At 39.0% G+C, this 23,383-nt stretch overlaps 1 protein-coding gene across 1 annotated transcript; it reads left to right on the forward strand.

The window, feature by feature from the left end:
- Window positions 1-554: 554 nt before the first annotated feature.
- On the forward strand, window positions 555-22,818 carry Znf558 (zinc finger protein 558). Its single transcript, XM_076925992.1, has 8 exons — window positions 555-1,070; window positions 1,281-1,389; window positions 5,362-5,478; window positions 6,022-6,110; window positions 6,740-6,866; window positions 16,423-16,518; window positions 18,993-19,087; window positions 19,528-22,818. Exons 3-8 carry the CDS (start codon window positions 5,448-5,450, stop codon window positions 20,311-20,313), a joined length of 1,224 nt encoding a protein of 407 aa, XP_076782107.1. The 5' UTR covers window positions 555-1,070; window positions 1,281-1,389; window positions 5,362-5,447; the 3' UTR covers window positions 20,314-22,818.
- Window positions 22,819-23,383: the final 565 nt, after the last annotated feature.

Genomic DNA, 23,383 nt, shown 5'->3' on the forward strand with positions numbered 1-23,383 from the left:
ACCTCCAGTAGCACCCCTAGGAATGATCTTTTATAGGACCACAGGACTCACACACGCCACAGAACATATGCTCATCCATATTCCTATCCCTGCAAGTAGCATCTCAAATTCCTTGAGACAGTAGCAATCTTACCTCACCCCCTACACTACCATATGTTCACCCCTGAAACTAATCTCCACCCACAGTCAACTCAGTTCGCTCATAGCTTTGTCTCTGCCCATCATCCTGTCCCGGAACTAATCCCCACGGCAGCCACTTCCTCAGAATTATGTCCCTGATATTACCTAACCAGCCCCCCGCGCTTGTTCTTCCAGGTCCTGTCAAGGTCCGTTCGTTAACAGTCCCCCGCCGCCAGGGCCGCCCCGGGTCTCCTTCGCTGACCTATCTGAAATCCAACTATGTACATAGTCACTAAACAAACTGGACAGAACACTTACAATCCGGAGGGATTCACGGACGCAGAATCGCCCCACTAACCCTAGCCTGAAACCTGGACGAACTTTTGGGCGGAAGTGAATAGCGAGGCGGCCAGCACAGGGCCGGAAGTGGAAGCGCGGGTTGGAACTGAAGGAGGAATCCGGCTGCGGAAAGCTGGTGTGATTGTTCTTCGGCGTGGGCGTCTTCGGCGGCTGGGAGGGGCGACTTAGTGTGCACAGGGATTTTTAGTCGGGTCGAGAAAGACCTCTGGCCGCAGCCTACTTGGCCTAGAGTCCCTGAACTCCTGCTACCTCCCGGAAGCCCCTTCACAGCCAGCGATTAAACCGGAACTCTTCCCACTCGCAGCTCTGGGGATGCTTTTTGTTCTCACAGAAGGGGGCGTGGCTGGCTATCAGCCAGGGTGGAGATCCTGGGCCCTGTTCTAAGTCCTGAGTTGCAAGTTGCCTTCACGGCAAATTAGCACTTGTGCTGAGGGTGAATTTCAGCCCCTTCACATTTAGGACCTTTAAACTACAAGGCATGTTTACTGCACGTGGAATCACCAAAAGATCTCTCTCTAGTCAATAAGCTGAGGAATTGAATGGACACATCATTCCAGCTTCTGCTGAGCTTGTGCCTTCATAGATATCAGGTAATTTCATTTACCCAGCCAAAATCTGGGCTCTTGTTACACGTTTAGTCTCCAAATACACGTGGAGGAGGGTAGGGTATGAAGGGTTTTTTGTTTGTTTGTTTGTTTGTTTGTTTTTTGTTTTTTGTTTTGTTTTGTTTTTTTTCCTGTCACAGTTTGGATGTTTTCTGTAAAAGGACTCTGCATCAATCTTTGTGCCTTATTTTCCAGACAAGAAAAACATCATACAAACTCAGATTTGTGTTGGAACCTCAATGTCGTGTTGAAAACGCCTCAGTATCCACCTGCCCTCATTAATCTATTAATTTGTATTAACCAGGTGAGTACAATGTGGAATGCGAAGCAATGGAGTTCCAGCCGATCCTGCAGTATGGAAGGAACTCCTCCTATAGGGCTTTTCTTTGGCTTGTAACAGGCTGTAATTCTAAGGATGTAAACTCTTCAGAATAAGGGTTATCTCAAGAAGCTGCATTAATATTTGATGGATTATATTCAAGGAATGGATAGTAAGGTGTGTAATAAGTAAATGTGGTGAAATGCAAATTACACAAAATAAGCATAATTAACCATGACTATGAATAAGCATATAAATGCCGAATTTTCTTGTATATACGCATACCGAAAATTTCAGGATTTTATATTCAGTACAAATATATGTATTTATATGTATTTTCAGTACTTACATGTCTGCAGTAAATGCTAGAACTATTCAATGGCATTCTTCAAGCATTCCATGTGACTTCTAAAAAACCTGTAAATCTTCATGAAGTTTTAGAATAAAGGGGCGTATATGAAAATAATGTCTTGGGTTTCCTTACATTAGTAGCAGAAATTTAAAAATGGGGTAGATTAGCCACTAGATGTTTATAAGATTGAAAACGTTTAGAAGAGTATCAGAGAACAAGGCTGTCCTTCCAGACTTTCCTCCTAATAGGAATTTAACATACTGAATTTCTGAAATAACAGTATGATTTTTTTATAATACAGAAAGGTATTCATTAGCTGTATGTATTTGATTTCCTTTATTAAAAGCTGGGCGTCGGACATTTGTTGTGGACAAGTCAGGCAAGAGCTCTGCCACTGAGTTGCATTCCTACTCCTGCCATTTTTTATTTTAGCTCTCCTGTAATTATATTATGGGAATATTTGGTTATTATATAATGTTATTATATAATGTAATATTATATAATAATTCATTATTATACACGTTAGGATGGTCAAGATCCTCATTTTATTCAAGGCTGAAGAATTTTCTGGAACAGAGGGCATTGAGGATTCAGAGCAGTCCAGACGATCTAGGACAGTTGGTCACTTTCATGAGCTGGTCCCTGGGTCTAATGCATGAGGCCCAAAGCAGACTTTGTCCTGTCTTCATGGAATGTACATTCTAACAGAAAAGACAGCAAAGATCAGAGTATTGAGGACTGAAACTAAGGAGGTAGCAGAGCTATCTGGAAAGAAGTAGTAATTGGTTTGTAAGATAATAGTGCCTAGTATCTCAAATTTCTATAAACAGTGTCTTCAGATGACGTAGAAGCATCATTCTCTCTAAGTTCTGGAGCTCAGAATTTCTAAGTGCCTCTGGCAGCTTTCCCCCAAGCTTTTGAAAAAACTTTTGCCATGTTACCCAAACTGTTCACATTTCCTGGACTTGAGATTCTTTCCTCCAACACACAAACAGAGAGAGAGAGAGAGAGAGAGAGAGAGAGAGAGAGAGAGAAAGAAGAGAGAGGAGAGAGAGGAGAGTATAGGGTCTCATTCTATAAAGCCCTGGATGACCTCCAACTCATGGATCTTCCTGCCTTTGCTCCTGAGTGCTTAAAGGTATGCACTACTATACCTGGCAATCGCCCTCCACTTTTAAAACCAGCAAGGAGAGATCTTCAGCTTTCTGTGCCTCTGTATTTGTCTGCCTTTCACCCTGTCTCTATCTCTTTCTTTCTGTCCCCTCCTATCTCTTGCCATTCTGTCTCCCTTCCCCCATCCCTCACCTTCTTTCACTCCTATGCTTTTTGTTGTCAGATCTCAGATTGTGACTCCATTCTCTTTCCCTTTGTATATTTCAATTTGTATAACCCAGAATAATCTCCAAACTCAAAGCTTTTGTCTTATATCTTCATAATTCTTCTGCAAAGTATGAAGACATACTGGTAGATGCTGCAGATTAAAAGTGAGGTGCATTGGGAGTGAGGGGAGTTATGAACCTATCATCCGAACAGGCCCAGGAGCTGAAGGCTCCCTGAAAATCTATCTTAGCAAGTTGTGTTTATGCATAAGTGTTTATGCTCTGTCCCTGCACCATACACCCTACAATGCTTTCCTTTGGATGCATAGATAATCAACCAAACCCTAAGAAACTGCTTTTATGATGCTTATTTCATCCTTTCTATAAAAAAGAAACATCATGTATCATCATGTATACATTTACTGCTTTCTTTGTACCTTGATTTTTTTTCCATTTAAATTAGAGATATTTTCTATCAGCACGTAAAGATGTTTTCAGGTTTGTATTTGTGTTGTTTCTGGGGTTATTTCTTCATTATGGGGGTAACCTAAAATTTTATTTAACCTTTACCATTTGATGATTATTTTTACTTATTTATTTATTTAGTTAGTTGGTTACCTTTTATTTTTATGTGTGCTACTATGGAGGTGAGAAGACAGCTTGGAAAGTTGGTTCACTACTACTATGTGGCCTGTGTTTATTTTATTACATTTATTTATTTTTGTGTGTGGCTGTTATGTGCCATAGTATCTGGTAAGAGGACAGCTTGCTAATTCTCATCTTCTACCATGTGAATCCCTGGGATAAAGAAAAGTTGTGAGGTTTGACAGCAAGTGCCTTTACCTGCTATCTCCCCAAACTCATTTATGATTATTTTAATTATTTGCTACTATAAATACAAGCAGTAATCTTATTCTAGTCTTTTGATATTTGAATATCATTGAGATAATTCTTACAAATGGGTTTGAAAGGATAAAAACTGAATGCTAACAGATTCATTTCATATGTCTATGATAAAGCTTTTCCATGTGTCCTTGGCAAAGCCTGTAGTCTTCTGTGGTTTTGTTCATGGAACAGATGAGAGATAATGTCAAGTGACAGTAGTCCGAGTTATCGTCATCATCATTAGTTCAGTGGTATTGTTCCAGCAATGGAAGTGGTGTACTGTAGATGTTACCATGTAGGTACCAAGTAGGAAAAGAGAAAAGAAGACATTATGAGAGATATTGGCTAGTATAGGGAAGCAGACTGGACAGTAACTAGAAAGAAAACATACTTAGGTCATAAGGCTATTTCACCACAGAGGATGCTACCTGGCTTGAATGGCAAGATGAAGAACTTAAAGGAAAAAGGTCATATGGGACCATCAAGAGTGGGTGATTCACCAAAACTCACCCTCAACATTGGTGATTGCTCACCAATACTTGGAACTGAAGACACTATTTGCAGCCAGTTCCATAGGTCACAGAATGTCGGATTCAGGCAGCTTTGTGTGTCTGATCCTTTTCAGGCAGCTAGGCCGGTCTGTCTTCTTAGCAGTCCTTTCTGATTATATAACTCTGAAGAGACACAGGTCTTGTGAATCTGCTCCAGTTTTACAAATGTCTCCTGAGTTGTTTATTTCCTATGCTTAAGGAGCCTCCCTATAGAATTTCCAGTCTTAATAAGCCTTCTTTAGAACTTCATGAGTCTTAACAATTCAAGACAGAAATCCCTACACTCCACCAATAAAGTGTTTCCCAGGCTGTGTGAACTTTTCAAGCAAGCTAACCAAATCCAAGAAAGGGATCATGGGAGCCCCATTTATAGCCACTGAGTCAAAAGCATAGGGAAACCCACTGAGTGACAACTGCCATCTAAAATTGGGATATGGGTACACTCTGAGAATTGACCCTATATCCTATGAATCTTCAAGTCTAAGAGTGTATTCAAGCAGATCATGCTAGAGGTGAATTGAATTAGTAAACTCCTAGCTGGTGAGGACTTCAGAATTGCTTGATTGCTTGAAGTGGAGAGATTTCTTGTTGATGTTGATGAGAGAGAGAAAGAGAGAGAAAGAGAGAGAGAGAGAGAGAGAGAGAGAGAGAGAGAGAGAGAGAGAGAGAGAGAGAGAACAGATCTTACCACCCCGTAAACAACCTGCCAAGCAGAATAAAGGCTGAGGGAGGGAGATACAATGTGCATTTTGAAGAAGGCAAAGATGGACAGGCTGAAAAAGGCTCACCCTTCAACATCCCTGGGAAAGGAGAGGGGCTGTGTAAACTTTCTATCTTCTGTTGATTGCAGAGTGCTGTCCTGGGTATCTGTGGGTGTCCAAAGTATATCTGGCCCATCTACTGCCCTGTGTTCAAGAGCTCTGATATTGAGTCAGGATGGCAGCAACTATCATTCCTCTAATATATGGTGAGTCATCGGGTCCTAGCAGCCCTTAGAGCTAGGGCTTAGATTTAGAGGCCCCAAGTATACAGTTCAGTTCAGAAAGGGGTAGGGGCTGAGTAGCCGTTAAGGAGGCTCAGGCCTAGCAAGTAATGAAAGAGAAGAGCCCAGTGGTCCTTGGATATGATAGACAGTGGGACAGGGTGTACCTGCTGGGTATTGCATGTGACATTATAATTTTGAATATTTTGGTCTCTTTTGAGGTATACCTTTAATTGTTCCTGGAATAAATGGTGATGACTGCAGAACACCAATTTCCTCCTCTGTGGATGTGTTCTCTTCCTCATATGCAGGCAGACCCAGGTGCCAAATATCTTAGTTCTATTGAGACAAGATTATGCCAAGCTGTGAGTGAGTATTTGTGCAGGGATGGAGAAATGTGCTATTTGTGTGTCAAACACACATGATGTAGTTGTTAGTAGTTGTATGTAGTCAGTCTCAGGTGGATAAGTAAACCTCAGAGAATCCTAGGATACCCTAGAGTCTCATAATTTATATTTTCTTCCTCAGTTCAGTCTTCTCTGTACCCACTGTCTCCTAAGAAAGGACAGATGGGGAAAGAAGGGCTAGCCAGTGAGTTCTTGACAAGTTTGTTACAGGTAAGTCAAATCTTTATTTTTTTCCCAACTCATTCCTTCCATAGAAGGAGTCTTCCTTTAGAGACCCACACAGTCCAGTCAGTATCCCCAGGTATCTGACAAGGGCCTGGAGATATCCCCAAAAATGTCTCTTGTACCAACATGCACTACTTTTTCAACACTCCTTCCAGAGTCTCTGTTCATCACATACTTCCTAAGAGTTTGTGGTGAGGTCAAGTAAAGGTTTGACTATGTCTTACTTTCAGGCAATTTATCACAGCCATGGGGAAGTTATTCATTCATGTAACAATTATTTCTCCTCTTTGTGGATTGTCCCAGGCCTGTGCTCAGCCACAGGAAGTGAAATTTTAGTAGCAAACAGTCAGAGAGGAAAAATGGAAGGGACTTTGGGAGACAGGGCAGTAAACAAGAAAGGAACCACAACACCAAGGCCAGCAGCCAAGACAGATTCAACCTGCCTGTATGTCTTGTGCTCTGGGTTCCCATCTGTGGGTCTATCATCTTGGGCTCTCTGCCCCATCCCTTTGGTGGGATCCTTGGCTAAGCTGTAGTGGGTCTATCATCTTGAGGTCTCTGTTGCATCCCTTTGGTGGGATCCTTGGCTAAGCTGTAATGTGTGAATGATTTAGGAATTGGTGTCCTTCGAAGATGTGACTGTGCAGTTCACACAGGAGGAGTGGGCTCTGTTGGATCCTTTACAAAGAACTCTGTACAGGAACGTAATGCTGGAAAACTGGAAGAACCTGGCCTCAGTAGGTAAGCCACTGTCAGCCCTGCCTGCATTTATTTACTGACTCAAGCAAGATTTTCAGTCCAGTTTGTTATAAAACAAAACAATGTTTGAATCATTTTAAAAATATGCAATTGAGTGGCTTATTGAGTGGTGTATAGAAGAATAATTTCATAACATTTCATTACTTCTACCATGGTTTGGATTACCCTCCAAAGGTTACTATGTTAGAAACTTAGTCTGCTATGAAAGGCACTGTTAAAATTAGTGGAAACTTCTAATTGTGGGACTTGTTGGAAGGTGTCAAGATCAAGACGCCATCCTCAGAAAGGATTTGTACTGTTTCTTGAGTGTCAGTCAGGTTTCATGGGACCAAGTTAATCCTTGTAAGAATTGGTTGTTGTATAGGGAGTCAACCCACATGCTTAATCCCTTCTTCATATGGCTGGTCTGCTTTCTACTTCTCTGCCATATTAAACTTTTATGGAAAACAAAAACATGTATTTTATTGTTTAAGTTGTGTGTCCATGGGTGATGAGTATACATGATTTCCAGTTCCCACAGGGGACAGAAGTGTCACACCCTACTGGTGCTAAAATTAAAGGCAGTTGTGAGCTGCTGGATTTAAGTGCTGCAATCATCTCTACATGCATAACCACTCCACTATCTATATGTCCCTTCTCTGCCATAGTGGGACAAAGCCAGAGGCCCTTCTCTAAATGCCATGCAGTTTGGACTTTCTAGGTACCAAAATCTTGAGCCCAAATAACCCTCTTTTTCTTAAAAGGTACTTAAACACAGTATGTTGTTACAGCATAAGAACTAGAATAAGACAACTGTGTGTATATATACTCTTCAAAAGTTTCATACATCTATTCAGTGCATATTGATAATATCCATTGATCACTGTACCTCCCTCCACTTTCCTGAAATCACCCAACTGTAACTCCCTTTCCCCTTTATCTCAGCTTTTTGGTTGTTTGTTTTTGTTGGTAATAATGACCCAAGTCTAATTAGTGCTGCAGGTATGCACATGGGTATGTGGCCATCCACTCCAGCATGAGCGAGCTAATTGCCAGGAACTCATCCAATAGTTATAGGGTCTTTGGGTCCCTCTTCTTGCTATGCTGTAATTTTGACTGGCTTGGTATTGTATAGGTAATCATATCTGTTAGGAGTCAGTGCAAGCAATGGCCATGTCATACTCAGAAGTAAGCATTTCATCATTACCCCTTCAGTCTGCCAGGTCCTACATTATTTCTGGCCCTTCATCCACTGGAGTTCCCTCAGCCTTGGATTGTATGAAGTTGATACAGATGACCCATTCCTTAGCACTTTGACCAACTGTGGTTTTTCTTCATCAGCTACTGCCCAATGTAGAAAGAAGCATCTCTGAACAAAGTTGAGAGATGAACAGATCTTTGAATCTAAACAAATATTTAAAGTGCAGATAGACAGCATAGCCATTTAGCAAAACAAGAATCTGTTCTTTCTTAGGATGTATGATTTTTCCAGTCATGAGCTTTTGATCAGGCTTACAGTACGAAGCATAAAATCTTTCCCGTGAAGCATGCCATATGTTCAGTCAGAAAGCAGTTGGGTTCTATCATGTACTCACTGCTGCACAAGTGGGCACTTTTCTGCCAGCAAGTCAGTATTTTAGCATGGAGGGGTTAGCCCTGGATAAGACCATTGATATCTCTTCTCCCTTGACAGCCTGCATAGCACCTTGTAGTACTATACAACTTAGTCATCAGGGAAAGAGATTCCAGATCATTTGAAGGTTTATTTTTCTAAATTGTGCATCCAAAGTGAATGATGTCTTTGGCAGTAGGATCTTACTGTCTAATTACTGTGGGAAGCTAAACAATGGTAGTAATAATAGTCTCTGTGGTCTCCTAACCAATAACTTTTAGGGAAGTACTTCATGCCTGATACTAAGATTTCTACCTATGCAAGATACTTCTATTTAAACTCATATATATATATATATATATATATATATATATATATATATATATATATATATATCAACTTACAAACCAATGGAATTCCTTAAAGCTTGTCTTACTATTTGTTTTGTCACTATGATGAGGCACTGTGACCAAGGCAACTTATAAAAGAAAACATTTAATTGAGTGCTTCCTTACAGTTTTAGAGGGTTAGTCCATGGCCATTGTGGTAGATAGCATGACAGCAGGTGGCCAGGCAGGCAGACATGGCCCTGGAGTAGTAGCTGAGAGCTTATATCATCTGCAAGATGGAGGTAGAGAAAGAGAAACTGGGCCTGGTATGGGCATTTGAAACCTCAAAGCCCACCCATAGTGACAGAGCTCTTCTAACAAGGCCACACTTCTCAAACCTTCCTAAACAGTTTTACCAATTGGGAACCAAGCATTCAAGTATATGAGCCTATGGGGGTCACTCTAGTTCACACCACCATGAGGCCTTCTTATAGATCCTAGTTTTAGATAATCCAGTTCATGCCATCTCTTTTCTCTCCAATCACCATATCTCACTTAATTAAACCTTTAATCCTCAGTGTGTCTCCCAGGTCCTTTCATGTAACTTGTGTTCACCTATTCCCCGTGATTGAGGGGTTTTCCCACTTGGGTTGGAAGGTTGTAGGTTTTCATATGGCTTTTTATTGTTTGGTTGCTTGTTTATTTTGAGACAGTCTTCCTATGTAATAAGGTCTATAAGAAGACCAGGTTGGCTTCAAACTTGCCTTAAAAAAATATATTAGCAGTATACTAGTAAAAAGCCCATGGCTGGAGTGATCATAGGTCCTAGAATGGAACTTATTATTGTTATACTGATAAATGGTCATGCTGCCTTCTAAATATTTGCACATACACCCATAGACCTGGGCTATCTTCAACCTTGGTTTAAGAAGCTGCTTTTTGCAGTATGTAGCAATCAATGAAGAAATGCATATCTGGTCAAAATTCTAAGAAGAGACTCAGTACTCAGTTCAAATGGGAAATCTATATTACCACTTCCCCCTGCCTAAGACTTAAGGAACATTACAGAAGAGGAAATGAGAAGAATCTAAATTCTGGAGGCTGGGAGAAACACTAGGAAATGTGGCTTTCTGGGGATGACATGACTGGCACACTCATGAACAGCTGTGGTTACTTCAACAAAACATACATAAGATCAAGCCAGCCAAATTCCTTCATATTTGGGATGGATGACACGTAGGTCCCACCACTACCTGTTGAACTAGTGGCAGTTGATGGAACTGAGACAGGGACTTATTGAGGAGAATATAAATGTGATCATGTTTCATTGTATTTATTTTTTTGCAGTTCTCAACAACAAAAGTTTAAAAACACAGTTTAGATTTTGGAGTGTTTTGAATTTTGCTTTAAGTTGTTCAGTCTGTAGTAATTCCAGAGTCTGTTTTTTTTTCTCTGTCTTTGGGGTCATCATTTCTTTGTATGTAGCATTACTGTCTTATTTGCAAATCAGGACTATTCTTCTATTGGTCAGAGAACTTAGGCAAGTGACTAATGTGTGCCATATGAACTTCATTGTTAAACTTGGAATAATAACTGAACACAAGGATGCTTATCAGAGTACTCAATAGTTACCTACACGGCACTGCTGCTTGTCTATGAGAAGAACTAAATAGTGTTTGACCATTTATTATCAGTGCATCATAGTACTCTATTATGAAAAAAATGTGGTCCCTATAAAATAAAGAACACTTCACACAAAAAAAACACCTAATGTTATATGCACCTAGGTACAGAACTTCAAAATGAAATTTAAAAATGGCAAAATCAGAAGAATGTTAATCCATAATCACAGTAGACTACTACTATGGCTCTAGCTCCAAATCTCTTTAAAAGAAAATAATTTGTACATACCATTAAAATAGACTACATTAATCTGCATTTACCCTATATAAACATGTTAGAGAATATATATATTACAATCAAAGAACTATGGATATCATTTGACAGATAGGTTTATCAGTTAGATATAGCATTTAGCCTGAACTGTATGTCATTTCAAAAACAAACAACAAATCATGTTGTTCATAGGTTTTGGAAGAAACTAAATTATTGTTACTGCTTCCTTGTTTATGTCATCATAAACAAGGTAAAAAACAATGTGGCCCATATTTTTATGAAACTTTCTGTTTAAACTCTTATTTGAGAAATGCTTATCTCTTTGTTTCCCTGATATATTCTCCATAGTTAAAACTTTTAGGGCTCTTTAAATGTATATTTGAACTTAGGCATGTATATCTGGAATCATTAATAACCTATGACTTCATTTTTTATTTTTATTTTTTAATTGGATATTATCTTTATTTACATTTCAAATATTATCCCCTTTCTCTTTTTCCCCTCTGCAAACCTCCTATCCAATCCCCCCTATCCCCTGCTTCTATGAGGGTGCTCCCCTTCCCACCCATCCACTCCCACCTCTCCCTAACACTGAGGCATTGAGCCTTCACAGGACTAAGGGCCTGTCCTCCCATTGATGCCTGACAAGGCCATCCTCTGCTACATATGCAGCTAGAGCCATGGGTCTCTCCATGTGTACTCCTTGGTTGGTAGTTTAGTCCCTGGGAGCTCTGGGGGGTCTGGTTGGTTCATATTGTTCTTCTTCCTATGGGATTGCAAACCTTTTCAGCTTATTCAGTCCTTTCTCTAACTCTGCCATTGAGGACCCTGTGCTTTCAGTCCAGTGGTTGGCTGTGAGCATCTCCCTCTGTATTTGTCAGGCTCTGGCAGAGCCTCTTAGGAGACAGCTAAATCAGGCTCCTATAAGCCTACACTTCTTAGCATCCACAATAGTGTCTGGGTTTGGTGACTGGATATGGGATGGATCCCCAGGTTGGTCAGTCTCTGGATGGCCTTTCCTTCAGTCTCTGCTCCACACTTGGTCCCCATATTTCCTCCCATGAGTATTTTGTTCCCTCTTCTAAGAAATACTGAAGCACCCACACTTTGGTCTTCCTTCTTCTTGAGCATCATGTGGTCTGTGACTTGTATCTTGGGTATTTTCAGCTTTGGGGCTAATATCCACTTATCAGTGAGTAAATACCATTTGTGCTCTTTTGTAATTGGGTTTCCTCACTCAGGTTGATATTTTCTAGTTCCATCCATTTGCCTAAGTATTTCATGAATTCATTGTTTTTAATAGCTGAGTAGTACTCCATTGTGTAAATGTACCACATTTTCTGTATCCATTTCTTTGTTGAAGGACATCTGGGTTCTTTCCAGGTTCTGGATATTATAAATAAGGCTGCTATGAGCATAGTGGAGCATGTGTCCTTGATATATGTTGGAGCATCTTCTGGGTATATGCCCAGGAGTGGTATAGCTGGGTCCTCAGGTACTACTGTGTCCTGATTGAGAAACCGCCAGAATGCTTTCCATAGTGGTTGTACCAGCTTGCAATCCCACCAACAATGGATGAGTGTTCCTCTTTCTCCACATCCTCACCAGCATCTGAGATCACCTGAGTTTTTTATCTTAGCCATAGTGTGAGGTAGAATCTCAGTGTTGTTTTGATTTGCATTACCCTGATGACTAAGGATGTTGAACATTTCTTTAGGTGCTTCTTGGCTATTTGATCTTCCTCAGTTGAGAATTCTTTGTTTAGCTCTGAACGCCATTTTTAAAACAGGGTTATTCAATTCTCTAGAGTCTAACTTTTTCAGTTCTTTGTATATATTGGGTATTAGCCCTCTATCAAATGTAGAATTGGTAAAAATCTTTTCCCAATCTGTTGGTTGCTGTTTTGTCCTGTTGACAGTGTCCTTTTCCTTACAAAAGCTTTTCAATTTTATGAGGTCCCATTTGTCTATTATTAATCTTAGAGCATTAGACATTGGTGTTCTGTTCAGAAAAATTTACTTTGTGCCCATGTGTTCAAGGCTCTTCCCCACTTTCTCTTCTATTAGTTTCAGTGTATCTGGTTTTATGTGGAGGTTCTTGATCCACTTGGACTTGAGATTTGTACAAGGAGATAAGAACGGATTGTTTTGCATTCTTCTACATGCTGACCTCCACTTGAACCAGCACCATTTATTGAAAATGCTGGTTTTTTTTCCCATGGATGGTTTTAGCTCCTTTGTCAAAGATCAAGTGACTGTAGGTATGTGGGTTCATTTCTGGGTCTTCAATTCTATTCCATTGATGTACCTGCCTCTCTGTACCAATACCATACTGTTTTCATCACTATTGCTCTATAATACAGCTTAAGGTCAGAGATGGTGATTTTATTGTTGAGAATAATTTTCTCTATCCTAGGGTTTTTTTTTGTTGTTGTTGTTATTCCAAATGATTTTGCAAATTGCTCTTTCTAACTCTATTAAGAATTGAGTTGGAATTTTGATTGGGATTGATGGAATCTGTAGATTGCTTTCAGAAACATGGCCAGTTTTACTATATTAATCCTGCCAAACCACAAGCATGGAAGATCTTTCCATCTTATGAGATCTTCTTCCATTTCTTTCTTCATATACTTGACGTTCTTGTCATACAGATCTTTCACTTGATTGGTTAGAGTCACACTAAGGTATTTTATAATATTTGTGATTTTTATGAAGGGTGTCTTTTCCTAACTTCTTTCTCTACCAGTTTATCCTTTGAGTAAAGGAATGCTACTGTTTTGTTTGAGTTAATTTTATATCCAGCCCCTTTGCTGAAGTTGTTTATCAGGATCAGAAATTCTCTGATGGAACTTTGGGGTCACTTAATATACTATCATATCATCTAATCATGATATTTTGGCTTCTTTCTTTCCAATTTATGTCCCTTTGACCTACTTTTGTTGTCTAATTGCTTTGAGTAGAACTTCAAGTACAGTATTGAATAGGTAGAGAGAAAGTGGGCAACCTGTCTAGTCCCTGACTTTAGTGGGATTGCTTCAAGTTTCTCTCCATTTAGTTTGATGTTGGCTACCGGTGTGCTGTATATTGCTTTTACTGTATTTAGGTATGTGCCTTGAATTCCTGTTCTTTCCAAGACTTTTAACATAAAGGGATGTTGAATTTTGTCAAATGCTTTCTCAGCACCTAATGAGATGATCATATGGGTTTTTTTTTTTTTTTTTTTAGAGTTTGTTTACATACTTTACATTGATGGATTTCCACATATTGAACCATCCCTGCATCCCTGGGATAAATCCTACATGATCATGATGGATGATTGTTATCATGTGTCCTTGGATTCTGTTTTTGAGAATTTTATTGAGTATTTTTGCATCGATATTCACAAGGGATATTGGTCTGAACTTCTCTTTCTTTGTTGGTTCTTTGTGTGATTTAGGTGTGTCTGTAATTGTGGCATCATAGAACATGTTCCTTCTTTCTATTTTGTGGAATAGTTTGAAGAGAATTGGTATTAGGTCTTCTTTGAAGGTCTGATAAAATCCTGCACTAAAACCATCTGGTTCTGGGCTGTTTTTGGTGGAGAGACTTTTAATGACTGCTGTTATTTCTTTTGAGGTTATAGGATTGCTTAGATGGTTTATCTGCTCCTGATTTAATTTTGGTATCTGGTATTTGTCTAGAAAAATGTTCATTTCATCTAGATTTTCCAGTTTTGTTGAGTATAGGCTTTTGTGGTGGGATCTAAATTTTTTTTTTATTTCTTCAGTTTCTGTTGTTATGCCTCCCTTTTCAGTTCTTACTTTATTAATTTGGATTTATTAATTTCAATACTGTCTCTGTGCCCTCTGGTTATTCTGGCTAAGGATTTATCTATCTTGTTGATTTTCTGAAAGAACCAGTTCCTGGTTTTGTTGATTCTTTGTATAGTTCTTTTTGTTTCTACTTGGTTGATTTCAGCCCTGAGTTTGATTATTTCCTGCTCTCTACTACTCTTGAGTGTATTGCTTCTTTTTCTTCTAGAGCTTTCAGGTGTGCTCTCAAGCTGCTAGTGTATGGTCTCTCCAGTTTATTTTTATAGACACTTAGAGCTATGAGTTTTCCTCTTAGTACTGCTTTCATTGTGTCCCATGAGTTTTGTTATGATGTGCCTTCATTTTCATTACATTCTAAAAAGTTTTTAATTTTTTCTTTATTTCTTCCCAGAGCAAGTTATCATTGAGTAGAGTATTGTTCAGTTTTAACGTGTATGTAGGTTTGTCATTGTTTTTGTCTTATTAAAGACCAGTCTTATTCCATGGTGCTCTTATAGGATGCATGGGATTATTTCATTCTTCTTACAGTTTTTGAGGCCTGTTTTGTGAACAATTATATGGTCAATTTTGGATAAAGTACCATGAGGTTCTGAGAAGAAGGCATATTCTTTTATTTTAGAATGAAATGTTCTATAGATATCTGTTAAATCCATTTGATTCATAACTTCTGTTAGTTTCACTGTGTCTCTGTTTAGTTTCTGTTTCAGTGACCTGTCTATTGCTGAGAGTGGGGTGTTGAAGTCTCCCACTATTATTGTGTTAGGTGCAATATGTGCTTTGAGCTTTAGTATAGTTGCTTGGAAAAAATTTTTCCAGCCTTTTACTCAGAGGTAATGTCTGTCTTTGTCACTGAGGTGCATTTCCTGTATGCAGCAAAATGTTGGGTCCTATTTACATATCCAGTCTGTTAGTCTGTGTCTATTGGGGAATTGAGTCTATTGATGTTAAGAGACATTAATAAAAAGTGATTGTTGTTTCTTGTTATTTTTGTTGTTAGAAGTGGAATTATGTTTGTGTGGCTATCTTCTTTTGGGTTTGTTTAAAGAAGATTACTTTCCTGCTTTTTCTAGGGTATAGTTTCCCTTTTTGTGTTGGAATTTTCTGTCTATTATCATCTGTAGGGCTGAATTTGTGGAATGATATTGTGTAAATTTGGTTTTGTCATGGAATATCTTCGTTTCTCCATCTATGGTAATTGAGAGTTTTGCTTGGTATAGTAGCCTGTACTGGCATTTTCGTTCTCTTGGTGTCCGTCTGACATCTGCCCAAGATATTCTGGCTCTTATAGTCTCTAGTGAGAAGTCTGGTGTAATTCTCATATGTCTGCCTTTATATGTTACTTGACTTTTTTCCATTCTGATTTTCATATTCTTCTTTGTTTTGTGTATTAGGTGTTTTGTTTATTGTGTGATGAAAGGAATTTCTTTTTGGTTTAGTCTATTTAGAGTTCTGTAGACTTGTATGCTCATGGACATCTCTTTCTTTAGGGAAGTTTTCTTCTATAATTTTGTTGAAGATAATTACTGGTCCTTTAAATTGGGAATCTTCGCTCTCTTCTATACCTATTATACTTAAGTTTGGTCTTCTCATTGTGTCCTGGATTTCCTGGATGTTTGAGGTTAGGAAATTTTTTCATTTTGCATTTTGTTTGACTGTTGTGTAAATGTTTTCTATGGTATCTTCTGCACCTGAGATTCTCTCTTCTATCCCTTGTATTCTGTTGGTGATTCTTTCATCTATGACTCCTGATCTCTTTCGTCGGTTTTCTATCTCCTAGGTTGTTTCCCTTTGTGATTTCTTCACTGTTACTATTTCACATTTTTTCATCTTCAAAAGTTTGCTGCAGATTTGCATAGTTGAGTATACCTTGAATAATCTCCCTAACATTACATATATTTTCTCCATAAATAGGACAACACCTTGATAAACCAAATCTGATATCTCAGTTGGAACAAGAAGACAAGGCTATAACAGAGAACAGAGGAATTATTCCAGGCATTCTTCCAGGTAAGCACAATTGTATCCTGGGAGGTGGCTGTGACCTGTAAAGCAGGAATGGAAAATGGAGTCTTCTGTTCCTCTGACAAAGACGGACATGAACATTTGGCATGAACTTCTACTGTTTTTGCTTTTTCTGTCAATTCTTCCTTAATCATTTCTTACTTTATCCTGTGAAGAAAAAAAAACAAAGTTTTATTGTTTTCTTTCCTTTTTAAATTTTGAGACACAGGCTGGAGAGGTGGCTCAAGGGCTAAGAGCATGTACTGCTGTTACAAAGGACCAGAGTTCAGGTCCCAGAAACCACATAGGAAGACTCACACTGTAAGAATCTGAGAATCACTGAAGGAAAACCCCAGACTCTGAAAGTTTATTCTGCAGAAGCAACTTTGATGCAATGGTCACCTCCTTTTAGAATAGGTCCCAGACAAAAACATTTGAGCCCTTTTTATAGTAGGACTCCTTTTTTTTTCTGAGACTTTTAAAACTTAGGGCACATTCCAAGGGGTTACAGAAACTATTAATCAAAAGACATAAGGAAGATATACACCACATAAGCACCCAGGTGCAAAAACAGGAGATAAGATTTTGACTAAGTGACTTCAAGGCCAGTTAAGTTACACTCTAAACTCTCCATGATCCTGTAAGCTAGTAACAAATTGTGAATGTCAAGCCAGATAATTGCATGTAAGCATTCTTTGTTACAACTTCCTTTTCAATTTATTACCTGAATTCATGTTCCAATGAATTCTTTTTTATTATCATTATCAATATTATTGGTTATTTTATTTATTTACATTTTAATGTGATCCCCCTTCCTGGTTTCCCCTTGTCTTAGTTAGGGTTTTACTGCTGTAAATAGACACAGAGGACAGTGGAATTATTCCAGGCATTCTTTCAAGATTTGGCCAAGGCAAATCTTATAAAGGACTACATTTAATTGGGGCTGGCTTACAGGTTCAGAGGTTCAGTCCATTGTCATCATGGTGGAAGCATGGCAGCATCCAGGCAGACATGGTGCAGGAGGAGCTGAGAGTTCTTACATCTTCATACAAAGGAAGCCAGGAACAGACTGGGCATCCTCAGGCAACTCAGAGGAAGATATCTAAGCCCACCCCTACAGTGACACACTTGCTCCAGCAAGGCCACATCTTCTAATAATACTACTCCCTGGGATAAGCATATACAAACCATCACAGCCCTCCACAAATCCCCTATCCCATTCCCCCTGTTTCTATGAGGGTGCTCTCCTACCCATCTAACCACTTCCACTTCACCACCTAGTCTCCACAGGACCAAGTGCCTCCCCTCCCACTGATGCCAGCTAAGGCAGCCCCCTGCTACATGTGTAGCTGGAGCCATGCGTCCCTCCATGTGCCAACTCTTAATGAGCTGTTCTTTCATGTGAACACTCACTCTGAGAGTCACAGGAGTGCTGATAGCAGAGAGAGGCTGCCTCCCATACTCTCCAGAGTCTTACAGCCTCAAAATCCACTGGCAAGATAAAATAAAAGCTGCTTTACTTAGCCTCCTGCTGTTTTACTGTGAGGTAATAAACCAGAGACTGTGGCCTCTCACAGGCAGATCAGCTGCAGAAGCAGAGTACTTATGATGGTCAGGCAAATGTTTTATTTTATTATTAGAGTTAGGTAATCTAAGAACTCATTATTGGATTCCAGGATGCCCCATGTGGACTACATTCCTGCATCCTGAATGATTACCTACAGGATGGGCTGCCCAGCACAGAAGGCCTATCTTAAGATAAGATACCTCTATCTTTTAAGCTGTTCCGCAAGTGAGGGATTTTATTATTTTGTTCCTGAACTTTGGGGTCTGCTGTTGGAGTAAATGGTTTATGGGCTAGTTTCTGAGTCGAGGTCAAAATGGGATTTAAAAATGTCCCTACACTTGGGAGGCAGAGGCAGGTGATTTCTGAGTTCGAGGCCAGCCTGGTCTACAGAGTGAGTTCCAGGACAGCCAGGGCTACACAGAGAAACCCTGTCTCGAAAAAAAAAAAAAAAAATGTCCCTACAACACCTAACATGATCTCCAGGGGAACTCAACCTCCTTGTTTTTTACATTTCAGTCATAATTTTCATTCCTGAGTATTTATTTTATCTCTTATCAGTCTCAAATATATGTCTAGAATATATTTATTATTTAAATCTATTTTTATGATTTATTTTTATTTTATGTGCATTGGTGTTTTGTGTGAGGGTACTGGGTCCTCTGGAGTTACACACAGTTGTGAGAGTGTGCGGAGGATTGAAACTAGGTCAACTAGTACTTTGAACCACTATACCATCTCTAAAGTCCTAGAATATATTTTCTTTAACTAAATATCCAGAACCAAATTCCCTGGCTTCCCAGGGTTTATCAACTATTCTGACCCCACCCAGCCTGCCCTACATTACATATGCACCCTAACATTTTTCTTTTTCTTCTGTCATCTACTGACTTCTTTTCTTTCCAATTTGTTTCAGATTTGGAGACTATACTTAAAGCCAACTGGCTAACTCCCAAGAATCATATTTTTAAAAAACTACATGCGAACAGTGGAAAAACAGTAAAATTGGAGGTAATGATTTCTGGGTTTTTTTTTCCATGTTAGAATAGGTAGAAAACCCAGAAGAGTTATTACAAACAGTGTCATTAAACTTAAGGAAGTGATGTCGCTAGGAAGATACTGCGAAAGTATATTTTTAGAGAAAAGAGTCATCCAATTTTAAATATATTTCTTCACTGAGAATTCCTACAAGTTTGCATTTCATTAAGGATGAATCTGGACACATAAGTGGTCCTAAATTTATCAGAATTTTTTTTTTTTTAGTGTAAGGACGTATAGCCATATGTCTATGCCTTTGAACAAGCTCAGACTAAGCAGAAGTCACATATAAACTCTGAAAAGAGCCTAACTATTTATTATGCCATAGACGTTTGTGGGAGAGGGAATCTTATTATAGCATGGCATAATTATAATATTATAAATTATACTTACAAGTTTTTCATAACAAACAGGAAAGAGGTCGTCACGGAAAGAAAGTCAATGAATGCAATCAATGTTTTAAGGTCTTCAGCACAAAATCTAACCTCACTCAGCACAAGAGAATTCATACTGGAGAAAAACCATATGACTGTACTCAGTGTGGAAAATCCTTCCGAAGCAAATCTTATCTTACTGTTCACAGAAGAATCCATAATGGGGAGAAACCTTTTGAATGCAATCACTGTACGAAAGCATTTAGCGATCCCTCGTCCCTCAGACTTCATGTAAGAATTCACACTGGGGAAAAGCCCTATGAATGCAACCAGTGTTTTCATGTCTTTCGTACCAGTTGTAACCTCAAAAGCCACAAAAGAATTCACACAGGGGGTGAAAATCACCATGAGTGTGCTCAGTGTGGAAAGGCCTTCAGTACAAGATCCTCGCTCACTGGACATAATAGCATTCATACTGGAGAAAAGCCATTTGAGTGCCAGGACTGTGGGAAAACCTTCAGGAAGAGCTCGTATCTAACCCAGCACTTGAGAACTCACACTGGCGAGAAGCCCTATGAATGTAGTGAGTGTGGGAAATCCTTCAGCAGCAGCTTTTCTCTGACTGTACACAGGAGAATACATACTGGAGAGAAGCCATATGAATGCAGTCACTGTGGAAAAGCTTTTAATAATCTCTCAGCTGTGAAGAAGCACGTAATGACTCACACTGGACAAAAGCCCTATGGATGTGACCATTGTGGAAAATATTTCACCAGTAACTCCTACCTCTCTGTGCACAAAAAAATACATAATAGATGGATATGAATTGTGGTGAGAAATTCCTAGGTGAATTTCTATGCAAAACTTTGTTGACCCTAAAATAATTTGACAGAATTTACATCAGGTGTATATATTATCTATTGCTCTGTATATTTCTCCTCTCAAATTTTATGGCTTCAGACATATACCTCAGATTTTGTAGGTCAGGAACGTGAAGGCATCTTAGTTCTGTAGTGATTTCTCAGGACTTCTTATGAGCTTACATTCAAGACATCAACCATATCAGCAGTCTTCTAAACTTATTGAAGGAACCACTTCTACGATGTCTCACACACATGCCTAGTGATATTTCACTGGTTACTGACAGGAAACCATCAGTGCCTCACCATGTAGACCTCTCTGTGTGATTATGTATCTTTATAATATGGCAAAAGAACAACTCCCCACCCCCAAGTGTTCCAACATAGCCAATTTAAAAAGAAGTATCCTTTATGACCTTGGCCCCAGAACATTGTTTCACTTCTTCCCTGTTATGCTCTCAGTCACAGTCCAAACTTGATACTGTGTGGGATAAGAGTACAGAGTTCCTGAGAGCCAGGAAAAAGCTCTCTGACAACCATTTGAGAAATTTGCCATGAAATTACTGAAGAGAAACCTTCAATATTTATTTATTTATTTATTTATTTATTTATTTATTTATTTTGGCTTTTGGAAACAGGGTTTCTCTGTGTAGCCCCAGCTGTCCTGGAACTCACTCTGTAGATCAGGCTGGCCTGGAACTCAGAAATCTGCCTGCCTCCCAAGTGCTGGGATTAAAGGTGTATGCCACCACTGCCTGCCTTTAGATCTTCATTCTTTTCATAAGTATGAAATGACATTCAGTTTATTGTTAAATCTCTCTGTGGAGATGTCTATGTGACAGTGTTTTTTAGTTCGCTTTTCATTATATGCCCCAAAGATGAGGTGTTGGTGAAATCTTGTGAGTAGAATAATGAGCATGTGACAATGGCCTCTAGTAATCCCAGTCTTTTCAGTCTTTCTGATGGGCAGTCCCACAACTGAGGAATACAAGAAATTCAGAAAACTGTACAGCAAAGTGTTTACATTACTGACCACAAGTAATGAAGTTCCCCTCGGTGATCGTGGGAAACCTTTGACTGTTTTCCTCTCTTGAAGATGAATGAGAATGGTTTCTGAAAAGCCCACTTGAGCTCAGTCATTGGCAAGCCTTTGAGGCGTCCTCTGATGAAGGGAAGAGTTTGTAGTGATTCCTCATAAGCATATAAATTATAGAAACACATTAGGAAAGTAAAGTACTACATGTCAGGGCGCTTTAGCATCAGCTCTCTACTGAGGAACTATAATAATTTATACTGAAAATGAAATGAATGAGTGTGGGGGTTACGTCTATCAGGAGGTAGTATCTGTAAGTTCAGTTACCAGATTAACAACTTTCAATTTTATTCTATAACCATGTATGTTTATATGTATGACCCCACTGCATCTCTCCCAAACAGCCCTTACCATTGACAAATTCTCAATACAGTGTACTTGTAGCTTATCTTCTGAAGAACTGGGTGTGGTAGCACACAATAGTAATCGTCGTACTTAAGAGACTGGCAAGAAGGATTTTGAATTTGATGCCAGCCTGACAGGCTGACATACTATTTTTTTGAGAATATGGAACATTTTGATATTGATCTTTTTTATTCTTTCTGTCCTGTGAGTACCCAGTATCCATTTTGTCCTGCTTAGAGCCAACAAGATGGCTCAGTAGGTAAAGGTGCTTGCCACAAATCCTGGTCACCTCAGTTTGGTTCCCAAAACCCAGACAGTGAAAGGCGAGAGTGGACTTCCAGAGGTTATCCTCTGACATCAGCACACATGTCAGCCCAACAAATCAAGTAAATCCTTTTTAAAATATGTAAGCAGTATTAAAATATATGCCAGGATTTCTTGAAGCCTAAACACTGGTACCATGACATTTGGAGGCTGAAGGGAAAGCCTGGTTTCTCACTCATTTTCTCTTCTTTTCACACTTTCTCTTTTCACCTAGATATAAGATCTGGAATAAGAACTGTTTTGTTTCGTCTTGATCATGATGGCATAAACAAGGGGAAAGTAATAATGATTTACTATCCTCTAGAACCTATGAACAGCATGATTTTTTTGTTTTTGAGTTGACATTCAATACCAACTAAATGCTATGTCTAACTGATAAAACTATCTGTCAAATAATATTCATAGTTCTTTGAGAGTAAAATATATTCTCTAACATGTTTATATAGGGTGTATGCACATTAACATAGTCTATTTTAATGGTATGTACAAATTATTTTCTTTTAAAGAGATTTGGAGCTAGAGCCATAGTAGTAGTTTACTGTGATTATGGATTAACATTCTTCTGATTTTGCCATTTTTAAATTTTATTTTGAAGTTCTGTACCTAGGTGCATATAACATTAGATGTTTTTTTGTGTGTGAAGTGTTCCTTATTTTATAGAGACCACATTTTTTTTATAATAAAGTACTATAATGCATTGATAATAAATGGTCAAACACTATGTAGTTCTTCTCATAGACAAGCAGCAGTGCCGTGTAGGTAACTATTGAGTACTCTGATAAGCATCCTTGTGTTCAGTTATTATTCCAAGTTTAACAATGAAGTTCATATGGCACACATTAGTCACTTGCCTATGTTCTCTGACCAATAGAAGTATAGTCCTGATTTGCAAATAAGACAGCCGATTATCTTAATACTACCTTATATTGGGTACATTCTGGAAACTGTAGTGTAGATAGTTGCTGAATTGAAATATTCTATCTTATGGGAAACGAGAGTGCCCTAAATGACACTGGGAGAGGAAGTTAACTAAACAAAAACTCATCAGACTTTCAGGATTCGAAAATTTCAAATGCCATCCCTCAGATTGTGATTATTGCTAAAGAGGAAGCTTGTATGGAGAGCTGCCAATATATTGAGAAAGGAGCCACAAGGATGCAGTTATTTTCTTGCCTCCCAAGCTGGGGTAGGGTGTTTGGTGTTACAGCTGCCTCTGGGTCATCCATACTTGCGTAACTAACCTTCAGTTATTAATTAGTTTGTCAAACCAGGA

The sequence above is a fragment of the Arvicanthis niloticus genome, chromosome 27, assembly GCF_011762505.2.
Source record: "Arvicanthis niloticus isolate mArvNil1 chromosome 27, mArvNil1.pat.X, whole genome shotgun sequence".
NCBI classification, from domain to species: Eukaryota; Metazoa; Chordata; class Mammalia; order Rodentia; family Muridae; genus Arvicanthis; species Arvicanthis niloticus.